At 31.8% G+C, this 16,614-nt stretch overlaps 1 protein-coding gene across 1 annotated transcript; it reads right to left on the bottom strand.

Annotated features, from left to right (window-relative positions):
- Nucleotides 1-247: 247 nt before the first annotated feature.
- On the bottom strand, nucleotides 248-16,118 carry LOC131854742 (uncharacterized). The gene is made up of 4 exons (XM_059205885.1): nucleotides 15,995-16,118; nucleotides 6,083-6,279; nucleotides 1,870-2,054; nucleotides 248-643 (listed from the first exon to the last, which is right to left on the bottom strand). The coding sequence occupies exons 1-4, from the start codon at nucleotides 16,116-16,118 to the stop codon at nucleotides 340-342; spliced, it is 810 nt and encodes a 269-aa protein (XP_059061868.1). The 3' UTR covers nucleotides 248-339.
- Nucleotides 16,119-16,614: the final 496 nt, after the last annotated feature.

Below are 16,614 nucleotides of genomic sequence, written 5' to 3'. Positions count from 1 at the left end.
CAGTTTATTAATATGTTGGTTTTAAATTGAAATAGATGTAGTAAATTTTGAGTGTTATTTATATATTTTTTTAATATAAGCAGTTATTTATTTACTATAAATAACTGGGCTATCAATAGAAATGCCGGATATTAAAATATTTTGTTTCTTATTATTTTAATTAAACATAATCCGGAAAAAGGGAAGTCACAAACAATCATTCGTATATTACTTTTAAAGCGATAACATAAGTTATCTTAAGGTCAAGTATAAATATATATACAACAGAAAACAAAACAGTTTGCTGGCAAAAAAATAACAAATTGTTTTATATATTACTTATACTTTTATCACGAACCTTTACTCATCTTCATCTATAAATTGAGGGATATAATTACGAAATTTTACTCTCTCGGGCACCACAAAATATTTTATGACATTGTCCCGTTTATGGCCTACAGCTATTTGAAGTCCTACGAATGCATCAGTCGTAGGAGTTAAGTTGCGTCGTGGAGTAGCGCGTATGGATATCTTCGCCACAAGACCTGGCGCTAACAGAAATCTTGTGCGAGGTGAGCAAAGCCATTTAGCTCCATAGCGCGCTGTATCATCCAGTAAACCACAGCACCGGATATAGATAGAGCGTGAACAATTGTTCCATACCCTAGAAAATATCATACGTTTAATTAGTCAATATACATTTTACATAGGATAGACATACAGGAGTTGTACTCCTGAATTTTCATTTTAACCTCGCGAAATAATATCTCCATACTCTCATTTTTTGACTACGTAACTACTTCAATCATGATATAGGGAGGTCGTAATCTTTACACATATATCCTAAATTTTTACAAACTACTAATTGACAAATTAAATGTATATAAAATAAGATCTTCTCTTAATTATTTAAAAAAAGATATATTCACTTCTGTTTGCGGTATTTTTCACTGTATTTCGATCGTTAGCACAATCTGTGCCATATATTTACATATATAGCCAGGTTTATAAATAAAATATTTGCACCTTTCAAATAAAGTAGTGCGCAATCATATCATATCTCTAACATTCAAATACATTTACAAATACTGGTCTAGGCAATGTATTCACAAACGGAAACCATCTTGGACTTCCTATTCTATGTCGGAAAGCGGAAACACATATCGATGCCGGAACTTCCGGACTGTAATTCCGGTGGATAGCTGTTCATCTTAGTATTCTATTTGTAACTGGTTCTATTATAAGCTAGAATTATTATAGAACAGTTAACAATCCATTGATCGTCAATAGCTTTAATTATTAAAATGGAGACTAGTAGCCTAGTAGACTACTACAATAACAAGCTTCTAGCTATGATCCTCAATGTAAGCTTTATGAATTCAGAAACAATAATATTTACATTTAGTTTGAACCTCGATTTTGCATTGCCCTATATCACACATAGATATTAATTTGTACAAAGCTAACGTTGTTTTGTTTTAATTTGTAGAGATTTCATCAAATATATAATATGTATGTAGCTGTGTATAGTGGCTGAGAATAAATACGAAGTACTAATAAATGTCTTTCTCTTAAATGAGAACTGTCGTGTGCATATCAATGAGACTTTGATGATGAATAAATTAATAGAGTAGTAGATACCTATTGCGTCTCCTAAGTTCATAGAACGAAAATAAAACGAACGTTTGAATGAACATTATTTTGGTGTTTCAAATGAGTAGGAAAATAACAAAAACTTGGGTGATAGGTCATCGTGATTATTTTCATAATGTTATGTTTATTAACAAATACCAAGTTTTATATCATCTCTATAATATGATAGTTGATAATAATACCTATTAAGTCTTCTCCTATTTGCATATTACGCAGAATTTAATAAACAGTACTAACCATAATTTATTAGTAATCGCTGTTTCATTGATTTCAAAACGTAATTGTTCAGGAAACCATGTAATTTTTAAATCGTGTAGTAGCTTCGATTTGACTGGTTTTTTCGATGATATACCCTCGGTGGTAATGGCTTGTAGGTTAATTGTTGGCACCAGTATATCCAGCAGTAATTCGGCTAATGGAACCTATTTAAATGTGATTAATTAAATAATAACGAAGTTTAGTTCGTACTGTAACTAAACTTCGTTATTATTTAACTTAGTTCATCTTAGGACGATTTACGATTAATCCAAACCTTTATATTCGGTCTCGCCTAATTTATCACCAGTGGTAAATATTAAGAATATGCATGTAATGGCATGTGCCCATTTTTGGATATTATAAGTTGCAACAATGTAAGTGCCATCAACCTTTGACATTGATACATTAGTCATTTATTTATTAATCTGTAGACCTTGTTCGCAATAAATATACTTATCTAAGAATTATGCAGTATTTCATTTGTAATATAAAAAATGAACCCTTTGGGAAATATAAGATCCGTCAAAAATAAAAATAAAATATTGATTACTGCACTATTACATTAAGAACATGCCATTATGTACTAAACACAACATTAAGATAATGCCATATTGCCATATTTGTTATCGTCTATATCTATACAGTTCTACTTTGTAAATCAGGAAATTGGGTTATTTTCTATTACTTAATAAGGATATGTATTATTTTCTGCTTGCCTGTTCTGGTACATTCGTGGATTACAACATATTAATAGCGGAAGAGAACATTGTGGCTCCTCCGTTGTAACTTGCGTCAGAGTTGTTGACATCGTACAAATTCAAATTTTCACTTTTTAATAGTAAAAAATCAATTACAAATAATGTAAATTACAAAAATAATTACGGATTATTTACTCAGTGATGTCTGTCTACATTTTGACATTTATAGGACAATACACTAGACATAGAATGAGAAAAAATAATGCTAGGACAGTGTGGTTAACAATCAGATAAAATTTTATTATAGCTACTCAAACACAATTGTAGACAAATGATGATTATCAGAAGTAATCAATTATATTAAAAAAATAAACAATTAGGTCCAATGCATTAAAATTGGAAGACGTGTTGCAAAAACCGACATCGTTGGTTCGTATAGCAATATATAAAATACAAAACAAAGTATTGACTAGTACATAATAGTCAATATGTCTACGATATATATTCTAAGAATAAAAAACTCCGCAACTTATATAATATTAACTTTTCCTACCACATCCAGCTAACAAAAGAATAGGTACTATGTCATATGAAGAAATCTATTACTCAGTTGTCGTACCTATTCATATTAATATAAACGATTTAAGTTACAAAGCAATATGAACACTTGAATTACCCATTACCAATGATGCTATTGATAATGATTAATATTTATAAAAGGTTGATAAAAATCGTGTCAATGAGTATTGTCGTGAAAGCCGAGTACTCGGTTGCAAGACGGCGACGACGCGTGACGGCGGCGTCGGCTCCCGTAGGAGCGGAAGTCTTGCGCGCTTCCGTTGAGCCCACCATCCGGAGATCCGGTCCGTATCACGACTACAGCGACTTGCTTTACTTACCACCCACTGGATACAGAAGTACCTACGTAGTTTGATACATTGTAACGTGTATATAATGTTCAGTATATAACGTTTATAATCTAGGTGAACCAGTTAGTAATGAAGAAAATGAAAGATATTAATTAAAACTCTACATTACTGACATAGAACTGGCCATACAACTAAACTAATCGGGGGTTCTAGGCTTCTCTAGACTAGAGAGACATGGTATTCAATTCAAACTAGTGCAAAGATTCGCAGAATCGCGCCACTAGAACATTATAGTAAAATAAGACGACACATCGCAGTGGACTAGTGTTCAAACATAATCAAATTACCAATAAACTGGTTATAAAATGAAAATAAAGTTTCATAGATAATTCAGTGACTTTTGTCGGTCCGTTTTCTCGGACGGATGTTAAGTCATATTTAAAATTTACAGTATATACGTTTCTTAATAATGGGCTGTAGGGCAGCTGGTAAGTACACCTAAAGGTTATATTTAGCGATTTTGCATGCAGACTCTATGGTATAACCTACTGTTTCCAATATAATCATAGAAAACATCTAACAGGTAAATGTAGACGTTGTATAACGATAATGTTATACAAATAAACTATGATTATATTATCCTTGTAGAGGTAACATGAAACCTTCATGTGAATAATAGCAAAGTTAAAGTTATAATGGATTTCGTTAGGATTTATTTGGTCAGGGGCGTTTAGTAGACTAAACAATGAGATCAGGACGTACCGTGGTTGTGACGCTATCAGACGCCTAATTTCTGAACAACGACATTGATTCAATAGGCGATTTGCTCTACGATACATATAAACAAATCTCCATTTGTTTCAATTTTAGTACACGTAAGTCTTGTTTCATTAATCATGTAAATACTAATTTTACTAATGTTACATGTATGTTTGGAATACAATTTTTGAATATTCACACGTTTTCATATAACTTCAATAGGATTTTTGTTTTCTCTATGTGTACATGCTAAATTAATCTGTGCAACAGTAAGATTTATATATACATATATTAATACTTTACAACTATGTTAAAAAAGAAATATTAAATTAAATGATCATAGTTCTAATATATTTTTGTGTGTATGTAAACGTGTTACGATATTTTTTTTACGCCAATTAATTCAGAACAGATTTGCCCATATTACTTATTTAAAATAGAAAGGTTTTTTCTTGCGTTGATTCTATACCTGCTAATTTTACAACATAATATATATTGTATACTTATGTGGTAAATAGACATAATACTAATAAATTATTCTTATCGTTGCTGTACCGATTCCATTGTATTTATAAGAAATTTAATTTTGTTTAAAATAAAACAAGATACAAGATAGTATTTTATTATTAACTGCATATACATAGTATTTTTAATACTAATGTCGTGTACAAAAATGATTTCTTTCAGTCAGATGCATGGTACCTATAACATAATATGGAGACCACCTCTTACGACATGATATTTTGGTAAGTTTTTGTTTTCTAATTCATCATCATCTGCTTCTTCCTTATCCCATTTATTTGGGGTCGGCGTAATATGTTTTTCGTTTCCATTCATCCCTGTTCGCAGTAATCGCGTTATTTACTTCCATTCTTACCATATCATCTTTCACACAGTCCATCCATCTCTTTTTCGGCCTTCCTCTGCCCTTATAACCATCCACATTCATATGTAACACCTTTCTTAAAATATTATTCTCGTTCCTACGCATTACATGTCCATACCATGATAGACGATTTCTCTTCAACCTCTCTGACACCGGTGCCACTTTCATACTTCACTTTTTTTGGTTATACATACATATTGACCACCAAAAGTAAGTATTTATTATTTGTAAGTTTTATGATAGTAATATTCCCAAGGACTTTTTTCAAAATCAATTTAATAAAGATTTTTATAGATTTACAGTAATAAATGTCACTCAAGATGACTATAGTAACTTTTATATACCCCTCAGCTCTCTACTTTATTGCCTACTTATTGTTTTCGAACACACAATTCGCACAAGTTTATCATGCTCACATAATTTAAGATTACCTGATTTATATGCGGTGCTGTACATACAGTCAGTAAGTTATATTCAAGTGCTTTATCGAATATGACAAAAACAATGACTGTAATCTCATAATATATGATGGATGATACACTTATTATTTAGAAATAAAATATAAAAGTGACTCAATTTACTGATTTCAGACACACCTACTAAATATGCGATAGCTACGTCATACTTACCAAAATTTTAGATAATATAGTGCATTATCATCTCCACTAGATACACGTAGGTACATACTACTTAGTTATTTTCATTAGGTATGATTAATATTTTAATTCGGTTTCTTCTCCGATTTTTACTATTATTGATTTACTTTATTTATATAATACTCGCTTTTGTGTATTTAACAAAGTAGTTATTTTGTGTCAGAATGAAAAATATAGTGTCATCTGATATGAAATTACACTTGATATGTATTAGTAAAAGGGTTTGTTTGTTATACATTTACGTAGTTATATTACTCATTACTATATTTTTAAGAATTAAGGATGTAATTATCTACATAAATAATTGGAAATTGGAAAACCAACTGAGCCGGTCGGAATGTCGGAGGACTTTCCAGCAATGGTGAGAAGAACGTGAACATTCTGAGGGGGCTGAGGAAGCGGGGAAAGGGGAGACGAGGTGAAGTAACGGATGAATGTCCGTGGGAACGGTCGCCACTTCCGCTCTGATCTACTCACGCGCACCTCGATACTCTCAACTATTTCCTTTAAGTAGGGTGACCCTTACAATATGAGGGACGCTGGATGAAAGATAAAAGTAATATAGGCCAATTTTTACCGATGTGACCATACAAAGTGCAGAATTATACAAGAATTTCACGCTGTACCTTCCTATAACAGATATACACCATGGACATCACAGAAAGCGTAGTGACAGCAATAGTGCATTAGGCAATCTCTCAAATATATGTCTAGTGTAGTGTGTATAGTGTCTCCATATACTCTTTTCTCATTATACGCTATTTCATTTGAAGTTTCGTTGAGGATTAAAACTTCGTTCAAAAATATTTTATTAAATTTAACCTCGATTTTGTCCTTATTTTTAAATTTGAGTGCACCAGAATATTTTTGTCCACCCATTTCTACGTTTAATTTATGTTGCATGTGCCCTTGACACAACGTATGATTATAATGTAACTTTTAAATTCGGATATCCGTCAGTTACATTTACCGTTTACGGATATTCTACTCCGGCTAAATACACCTCTAACATCAAAGTATAGTATACGTTGGACAAGTCCGTTGACCGGTGTCGTAAGTCGGGGCTGCGGCGCTTGCACCGGTCTTGTTGTTATCGGCGGAAGCGACGCGACGGAAACGCGCAATCTCAACCAATTGGACGAGCTTGTCACGCTATGCACACATGCCCCTTGCGATTTACTTTCCTAACAATTCTTGCGCATGTTTATAAATAACGAAATTCTTAAAAATAACGATGTTTCCAAAGGTAGCAGTATAAGTAACTTTGTTTATTACTGACATCTAGTTAACCGTTACCCGCGATATCGACTGCGTGGGATTAAACTTTTTTTATTAATATTAATAAAATTTCTAAAATAAAAGTAGACTAAGACTAACTCCTTATAACATTACCTATCTGTGAGTAAAGTTCCGTCTAAATAGATATGGATCTATTAAATTTTATTTAATGTATTATATGTATGAGTTCTATAAAGGTAGAGACTCTACTTTACAAGTAGAAAGCTGTTATATGAAAGAGGATTAATAATGTGGGTAATATTTTATGTGCAATGGTTTTATTTTATGCTTGCATATTTGGGACAATAATACATTCACAAAAAAGCAGATACACATATATAGGATAAGATAAATAACTGTTATAGAATAGTCTTATTTTGATGATATTGTTTCTATAATTTATATCTTAAAGTTAATTTAAAAGGATGGAATTGATTATTTAATTGCAAATAATTTATATTACAATTACTACTTGTATTATTTCTTGTATTATATAACTAATATAAAGATATGCAGTATAATGTAATAATATGTAACTATAATAATCATGATAATGTAAATAGGTATAATACAATACATAATCATAAATAAGAATAGAAAAACTATAATAAATAATAACAAAAAAGCATAGTTCATTGCAATTATTATTTTAACAACTTATTAATGGCACAATATTACTATGTATAGAAAATAATATGCTTTTAAATTTTAGTAATTTTTTTCATTACTGTGTTGTATTGTTGTTGAAGGCCTATCTAAAGATGTATGTGTAGGTAGGTATTCTAGATAATATATCTATGGCTACCTTAAGGATTTGCCTACCACGTCTTCTATGAGTAATAAATCTCAAAGATATTGAAATGAGTATCTGAATTTTTAACTATGACTAAGGAGATAAGCCTCCTATATCACATATTTCCTATTCAGACATATTAGGTACACACGGGGATTTTCATATTATTAGATTTTTAATAATTACATTTACAGCTTACAACGTGGCGAAGTAAACAAAGGGGGAAGAGTTACATGAAGGTGAACATGAACAGCACCACGGCATCGGTTATTACAAAATACAGTGTGCCATTCTTGAAAACTAAGATATCGCGTCTCAATACCCAGTCATTTGGTTTGCTTGTTATAATAAGATAATGAATGCAATCTCAGTCACAAGCGGCATATAATGTCTTAGTCATAAGGAGTGGCAACGCACGAGAGGCTCCTTTAACGACATATTATTAGTAATAAATATTGTACCATATCGCAGTTTTTTGTAGCGTGTTCATCATTCCGATTAATAGTATGTGTACTTGATTCAATTTTTATATTGATATTTTTATTTTTGATAAAATTTCTAAAATCAAGAAAAATTGTTTATTTGTCTATAGGTATATTCTTGGCTACTAAAAGCAGAGGTCTAGTTATAATAAAAAGCAAGAAACTAAGTGAGTAAGTTTTGAGAATTATAATTTAATTAACTAAATTAATTAAATATAAATATCATTGTGATTACCGTACATTAAATAGAGGCTTAGATGGTGATGATTTTTTTGTTTGTATCAAGTGATACATCAAATGAAATAACTTTGTCTTGTTTAAAAACATATATATATGTAGCTTTAGTCATGGACATTATAAAGTTTCGTTTAATGTAAAAATAACTATCTAGTATGATTAAATTTACGTCGTAAAAAATACAGCTGTTATGATTAATATGATATAATTTTTGTGACGTTTTATTATCATATTATAAACGTATAGCACATAATAACGCTTCCTACCTATGTCAAACTTATTCAAATATTTACATTGTAGGTAACATTACAAATATTTGAACAGACATTGACACTGAAACACAATATGTTCTAATATATGGAAGGTAACTTTTCTTATTCGTAGTTATACTTAATCACCAAGCGGAACCGGCAGTCTATAACTGCTTCCATTTTAAATTGAACCCTCTAACTTCCTTTTATACGCCGTATACTAAACGAGAGAAAGGGAAGTAAATGTGGCATGAAGGTTCTTAGAATAATGGTAGTGTCATTCAGCTGACATTGACCTCTGGAGCAGTCGTTGAAGCTACTCTCAGTGAGCATAAATATTCATAACAGTTTTATCTGCATATTAATGATGGTAAAGATGAGAATAAGTTGACGTTGAAATGCATTGACTGTGCTTGTGTACAGAAATAACTAAATGCTAGATGTTTACGCTTTATTTATTCAAGTATTATATAGTTTTAAAACATAGGTGAATATACCTAATTTATACACATTGTAGAACAAATAACATTAAATTGTTAAATTTGTGTACTGTTAATTGGTAAAAAGTTCTGTATGAGTTATATAATAATAAAAACAGCTTCATAATATTTCTGACTCCTTTGTTAAATTGAAAATTATATGAAAAATATTATACCTACAGTTATTTTATTTTAAAAGAAAACGTTATCTTATCATTTATTGGTAGATGAAGGTTTTAACATAGTTAAGGGTCAGTTTGTCATGTATCTGTCTGGTCAGTTGGTCATTTGTCAGATATTTATATAGAAAATATTATTAAATTCTGATTATCTAAAAGTTTTATACATGTATAATGTAATCAGTAGGATCTTCACAAATTGTGTAAGTACTTCTCATGTATAGACATATAATTATACATGTTAGGTGAAGCAAGTTTTTATTACTTCCTTCGCAAATCGAAACAAAAAATTCTCGTCGAGCTAGACAAAGTTCCGTGTGACCTTCACCACTGTCCATCGGTAAAAAGCGGTTGGTCCTCCATACATGAGCAAAAACAACGTGTATAAATAATATGTGATCGGAAAGTCCAGTCCGGAGTCATCTCGTTTGCGGAATAACACTTGCAAAACCGGTCACGCGTGCGACGCCAAATATCAACATGTTTCCTTCCTCGTACAGCACCAAAAGTTTAGCGGCAGGTTCTTCGGCTGTTATAAGAAAACGAATCGATTTGTTATTAACTATACTATATTGGTAAAGTTGTTTGTATTGCTAAATGCGTACAAAACGGTTTGAAATTTTACATCTCTAAACGTTCTTTGTCGCGTCTGCAAAATACATTCTATTTGCGTCCAATGTTTTCTATAAATTAATATAATTATCCGTGAAAACCAAGGGCACAAATAAAAAAGTTTTAAATAGTAAAAAGACTTTTTAACGTTATTTACCAAGCTATCTTTTATGTAATTTTCAGATTTATTTAAATTAATTTACGGCTTTTATGTATACTTACAATTATTTACTACAAGTCGCACAGTTATTGACAGCCACCAAATTTAATAAAGATCATGATCGAAATTTTGTAAAGCTGACATCATTCAATACCCACCGTATTAAGTTTAAGTTTGTTGGTCTTTAGCATTAATATACTTAATTTAAAAGTTACCATACATAATAAAAGTTTAGATGATCTCATCTAACCAACTTAAACTTAACTAAACTTAATTCGGTGAGTATTAAGTAACGTCACACATGTCACAATGTGATTAAAAGTGCTATAGTTCAATTTTTATTTAATACAATATCTATTGTATGGAACTGAGCTTTAGTTCTTTTAGGCTCAATATTAGTGAAGCCACGTTTCAATACTGTCTGATCTTTACAAGTTGTGAATATTACATTGTTCTGATAGGTATTTCACCATGTTTTAATAACTACTAAAAATATTTTTACAAAGCAACAATATTAAATTACCTAATTGATATTTTCCCGGCTATTTTAGTCACAAACAAATGTAAAACACACACACAGCAGCTATAATTAACAGCCACATAAAAAACGCCATAAACAAATATATCTATAACGCAGTACCATATGATTTTTTTTATAATTGCAAGTAAACAGATTTGAGGAAACTTGACAAATACCAATCTCATAAACTAAGATTGATATAATCATATCTAATATTAAAAACATAATAATTGTCCGATATTGACGATCTTAAAACAGAACAGCGGTTTAAAAGAATGTTCTGCCATCCATAGTCGTCATTCTTCCATTATTGAATTATTTCTCTGAATGTTTTCTAAAACTAAAATATATTTAGTACCATATTATACATAGTACTAATTAGACTGAGACTAGATAAAGCTATTTGATAATTCTTTATGGTGTGGTGTGATTTTATATATTGCAATTAATTATTGTATAGTGATTATGATAAATAAACCTATTTTCGGTAGCCGAAAAAATTGAACAACTGCTAAAAAATTTTGAATGCCCAACGTATGCACATAACTTTAGTTGCTTTTCTACTTTCGCAATTAAATAAACATTTCGTATAGATATTCATATTTTATCAGTGACGACGGCTAATACAATGTCGTCGATATGTCCAGAGATGTAAATACCTTATTTACCATAAAATTATTTCCGGGGGAGCTTTATATTCAAAATAACGTCGTGTTACTGTGCTAATGCTGCAACCTAAAAGAAATGAATAGTCGTTAGAACTTACGTGCACTGCTTTACTTGCAACATACTCGTAACATAACACGGTAGCATTTGACAAACATAATGGATGTCTGCGATTGTTTGCTAGCCATTCCTGACTGAAACTCGGGAAGTAAACAGGAGACGGAAGTCATAAGTAACGTACATGCAAAACCGATCGGATTTATCGATTGCCGTCCGGCCAATATGGCGTCGTTTTATTTATCTACCCACCTTCCTGGCGCCTTCGTTCCGCCGGATTGAAGCGCCTCCGCTGTAACCCCTTGCCTCGGTTCCGGTTTCCGGCTTTTTTCATGTCGTAGTAAGTTTCCTCTTCGTTGAGGCTTCATTTGACATCTGACCTCTTAGGCATTCAGTTTTAAAATTTCTCACAAAATTATTTTACTTAACTTACAAAAGCCTTTGTCCTGACAAACTATCAGAGAACAGTCGAATGTCAAGTATTTTTTACCGCGATTTAAAATGACGTTGTGACAAAATAAATTGGTGTTAAATAAGAGGCAGTCTGCTTGTGGACAGACTTTTGGTAATTCGTAATCTACGGAAAACTGTTAGCAAAGATTTCGTTTTATTTTTATTAGCAATATATTCATTGCCTTGCCTTTATTTGAGATCGGCGACTGTTTCCTACCAGCTATTATATCTAAACTAACCCTTATTTTTACACAATACAGTCATCTCTTTTTCAGTTGTCCTCTCCTTTTCCATTATTAGCAATAGATAATAAATTCGTAAAAAGTGTACATTGCGAACAAATCATTGCAGTTTACAATATTTCTCATTCATATAATTTTAAAACGGAACATTAAATTCTATTGGAAAGGTGCAAGTGACTATAAATTGAAATATGCATTGCTAACCAATCGAGAGCCGTAACTCCGGTGTTTCAAAATGTAAGTTTCCTCTGTTACCAAAACATTGCAATTTCTACATTCGCGGTACAACTATGCCCAACTATCATACTTAATTTGTTGACGTGTCCGACCACTTTACATGCAGATTACATACATTCTATTTTACAGACAGGTTATACGATTACGAAGAGCGTCTATGCAACGAAATATATAGTAGGTATCGAGACTACTACAAAGCTGTAGGTATGTAAACCTGACAACGCTATATATTTATTATATAGCATTATCTGTATAACAAATATACCTACTAGATGAAACAAGAAAACTCCTTTAATTTTGCTCTATTGAGTTTTGTAGTCGGTATAGAGTTCTTAGTGTCCTGAATGACAATATAAACGAACATCAATAAAACAAAAATTGAAATAATTTAAATTAATTAACATTACATTAAATATTTTTTTATGTGTCGTATGTGTAAATTCACCAAAATAGCATTTAATTTTATATGCTATGGTACAAAATAGGTGTGGTAATATTAGATGCACTATTACATATATCGGCGCTGGCATCAATCTTTGAAATAAGTTTATAGTTTTAATTATAATTATAATATTTGCTATTACTGTGAAATGTAATTGTAGAATTAATATTTATAGAAACCATTATGATTAAATTGAATTAATAATTTTAGATCCACTATAAGGCACTCAATTGTCTGCCATAATTTATTACAGAAATTAGGGCAGTCAATTGACTGACAACAATATTAGCATAAATGCTAATTATTGTAACAAAAACATGCAATTTAATAACTATCATTCTTAATAGTATTTTAGAGCTCAGCTTGTTATAATTCTCAAGCAATTAGGTAACAACGAAATCCATAATCATAAAGAGTTGTTAAACTGTGAGCGAGTACATGAGCATTCGCTCTGATTGGTCAGCACACTAGCGCCCTCTAGGAGGGGATAAGCAAAGTCTTCTTGTACTCGAACAAGGTTGAGGTGGTGAGTTACTGAGTTACCATCGTACAGAGTTACACAGTTACGGAGTGACTGAGTCACCGTGGAGCCAGGTTTGTACCTGGCTCACATGGCTTTGTAAGTCAAGTCTGCTTAGAAATAATAATAATAGTTAATTAAAAGAGCAACACACAAGTTTCTTGCTCATTCGTCTTGTGATGTATCTGCGTTCCGAATTGGTGGTAGAATCACAAATACAGTAACTATTCAAACGTGCTTACATTAAGTTTGTTTCATTATAATAACCTACGAGTTAAACAATTGGGATATTCTTGACCATGTTGGTCGAGAATAACGCAAGTGACGTCAGAGTACCTAACATAACTATATTTAAAAACCTACATGACTGCATCTGCTACGACATAATAAAATATATATATATGCCTGTTACAATAATTGAAAATATAAAATTTCTTTAAATTAAAATAACGAGGAGTTATTTAGTTCCTAAGTTAAACATAAATATACTAGTTATGTTATAAAATGCATATCAACAATATTTGGCATGGTTCCTAAAATTAGGATGCGTCAGAAATAAATAAGATGTGCGAAACTAGGTAATAGGCATATGAAGTTATCAAAACAAACCATACAGAAATAAAATTTTATAGAATTGTATCTAGACTTTAGCTGTCATTGATCGATCGAAATAATCCATAAGGTTATTTATCGTGTATTCTATAATTAAATCCCAAAAAAATTAATCAGTTATAGAAAGATATTACAGTGATGATATTTTGATTAAATTGAATGTAATTTTATAAGTACGTTCTTACTTTAAGGATTAAATAAATCCTTAAACTAAGTACGTATCATCATCATTATCATATAATATTTTATAGACTTGACACTATAGGTAAGATTTTAACATAAAGATTAAGGTTGTAAAAGGAAACTTTTTTTAGCAAAACCTTAGACGACAATAGACGTATGACAAATATTATAATAGATAATTTTATCATTTCAGTAGTGATGGATATTTTAAGAGATTTGATTATTTCTGAATCAAATCTCTTAATAGCTTCATCTAAACAAAAAGAAAAGAACACATTCATTTTTTACATTGGAATACATAAAGTTTTGCAAGAGACCGCCAATGCGGGGATCTGTCGTAAGCTCATCAGATATCTCGACTTCCTCAATTGCATCGTCGACTATACCGCCCAATTTCTTCAGCCACGTTCGCCACCGCCACCGCCGACTTCCTGCCTCGTGTTACATCAGTCTTTACGGCAGTTTCACTAGTTCTCCAAGCTTGAGCTAGTTTTTTAATTAATGTTATGATAATATTCATAAACTCTATCAGATATGTGTCAATTTAAAGCACAGTACTTATTATAGTAAAATATAGCTCATCGGATGAAAAAAAACTGCCGTGGCCTATAGACGCTAATATACTAAAATAAATTTTTCATCTACTAAACTATATATATACTGTAAAATGAGTAATAATTATGGGCATATAACAATTATAAATTAAATAGCTCTAACAGTTTGAACGCCAATTATTAGTCAATATTATTGCAGCCATTTTCATTATAATTTAAAGTTACAAATAGTACTTGTAAAAAATATAGGTAATTAGAAATAAATATTTACATAGGTGTTCATGTAGTCATTCACAAAAATCAAGCACAGCATAACCTATTGCAGTGGATAACATTAATTGGTCAAAATAAGGCGGTCGGTCACGAGCTCTCATGGGTTGCGCAAACAATTAGTTTCGGCGCATCTTGTATCTTAAGCTGGTTTGTCGGCCTGGTTCGATTCGCTTGTCGCATTACGTCATAGAACGGAGCAGTGGATTGGGTCAGCGGCGCCCGCGCCTTTGTAGCGCCTTATCCACATCACTTACATTATGTCATACAAAGAACGAACGTAACACTAGTTACTGGACTTGGTGGCCCTGTATTGCGAACGAAAAATAATAAAAACAAACCGTAATTATTAATAAACTGTAAAACTTCATTTTGGTATGACATGATAAGATCAGAGTCATAGAGAAATAAATACCAAGGATAACTTCATTCTGACGGGAATTAGAGTACTTAGTAGTATTTTCTTTTGATCTGACTATCATAATATACAGAAACAAGTACAGAAATATAATATTTATAAATGCATGTATACTGGTAGACATAATGTTTACTTACTTTCCTCATTACGGTTTTCGATTTTGACATAAAATTTTGATTGAATAAAGTTTAGACTAATACAGTATTATTTTAGTGCTGTAGAGGGTTTACTACCAATGAATAACTTCTGCTACAAGCAAGCCTGGACAAAGAACTAATAATGACCTCTCTCTGAGGTTGATACAAATTGTGTATTTTTTTTATTTACAAACCGTTTCTTTCCGGCATGGAGGTATTTACTGCGGTAGGTGCCTACGACCTATATAAATACCACTTATGTATCAGTATGCAGGCGCATTGCCAATTACAGTGGAGACCTACTTTCTTACCTTCGAACTTTTACTTCCTGCGGGCCCGGCAAGGCGGCCGGTCGCACCACGCAACGAATTACGAAAGTGGCGCGAAATGCTCGGCCGACATTCGCGCGCTTGCGCCACCTTTCAGGAAGTGCTGTTGCGGCGGGATTACGTACCCAGTTGCGGTGTTGCTGAGCCGCAACACTTGAAAATCCTTGCGGAGCGGGATCGACGCCGCGGCGTGCCGTCGCAGGTCGTGACCTCCGTTACCTCACACTTATCGATAACGTTGTATATCATTTTATGTTACACAATTATTGTGGAACACTGAAGCGATCGTTTGCATTGAGTGGTCACAGAATTCTGTATACGAAATGGAATTACCAATTGTTTAAAACACGGTACCTATTTCCTGTGACATCTCACTTAATTATTATTACGTGATAATAGCGTTAAATATAAAAGGGATCTAACTGTTTTAAAAAAAAAATATGTTATTGCTGAGCAAGAGAGAGAGAGAGCGCCGAGATTTATAAAAAACAACTTGTATATATCTCAATAAATAAGCACATAATATGTTCTACTACAGTTTAATTAATTATAGGGAATAGAACGTTAAGTGCTTTGATAGGAATTTATCAGATTCAGATAAAAGTCCAATTATTTGTCTATTTTTAAATCGGAGTATAAAGATCGTAAGAAAATATCAAAACATTGAATTATAATGAATAATAAATTGCTTTGTTAATCAAGGACATGCGATAGAAAAACCCACATAAATAAATATTGTTGTGTA

This window comes from Achroia grisella, unplaced genomic scaffold (assembly GCF_030625045.1).
Source record: "Achroia grisella isolate CSIRO2021 unplaced genomic scaffold, CSIRO_AGI_Agris_v1 utg1245, whole genome shotgun sequence".
NCBI lineage: Eukaryota > Metazoa > Arthropoda > Insecta > Lepidoptera > Pyralidae > Achroia > Achroia grisella.
This window is presented reverse-complemented; position numbering and strand designations above follow the sequence as displayed.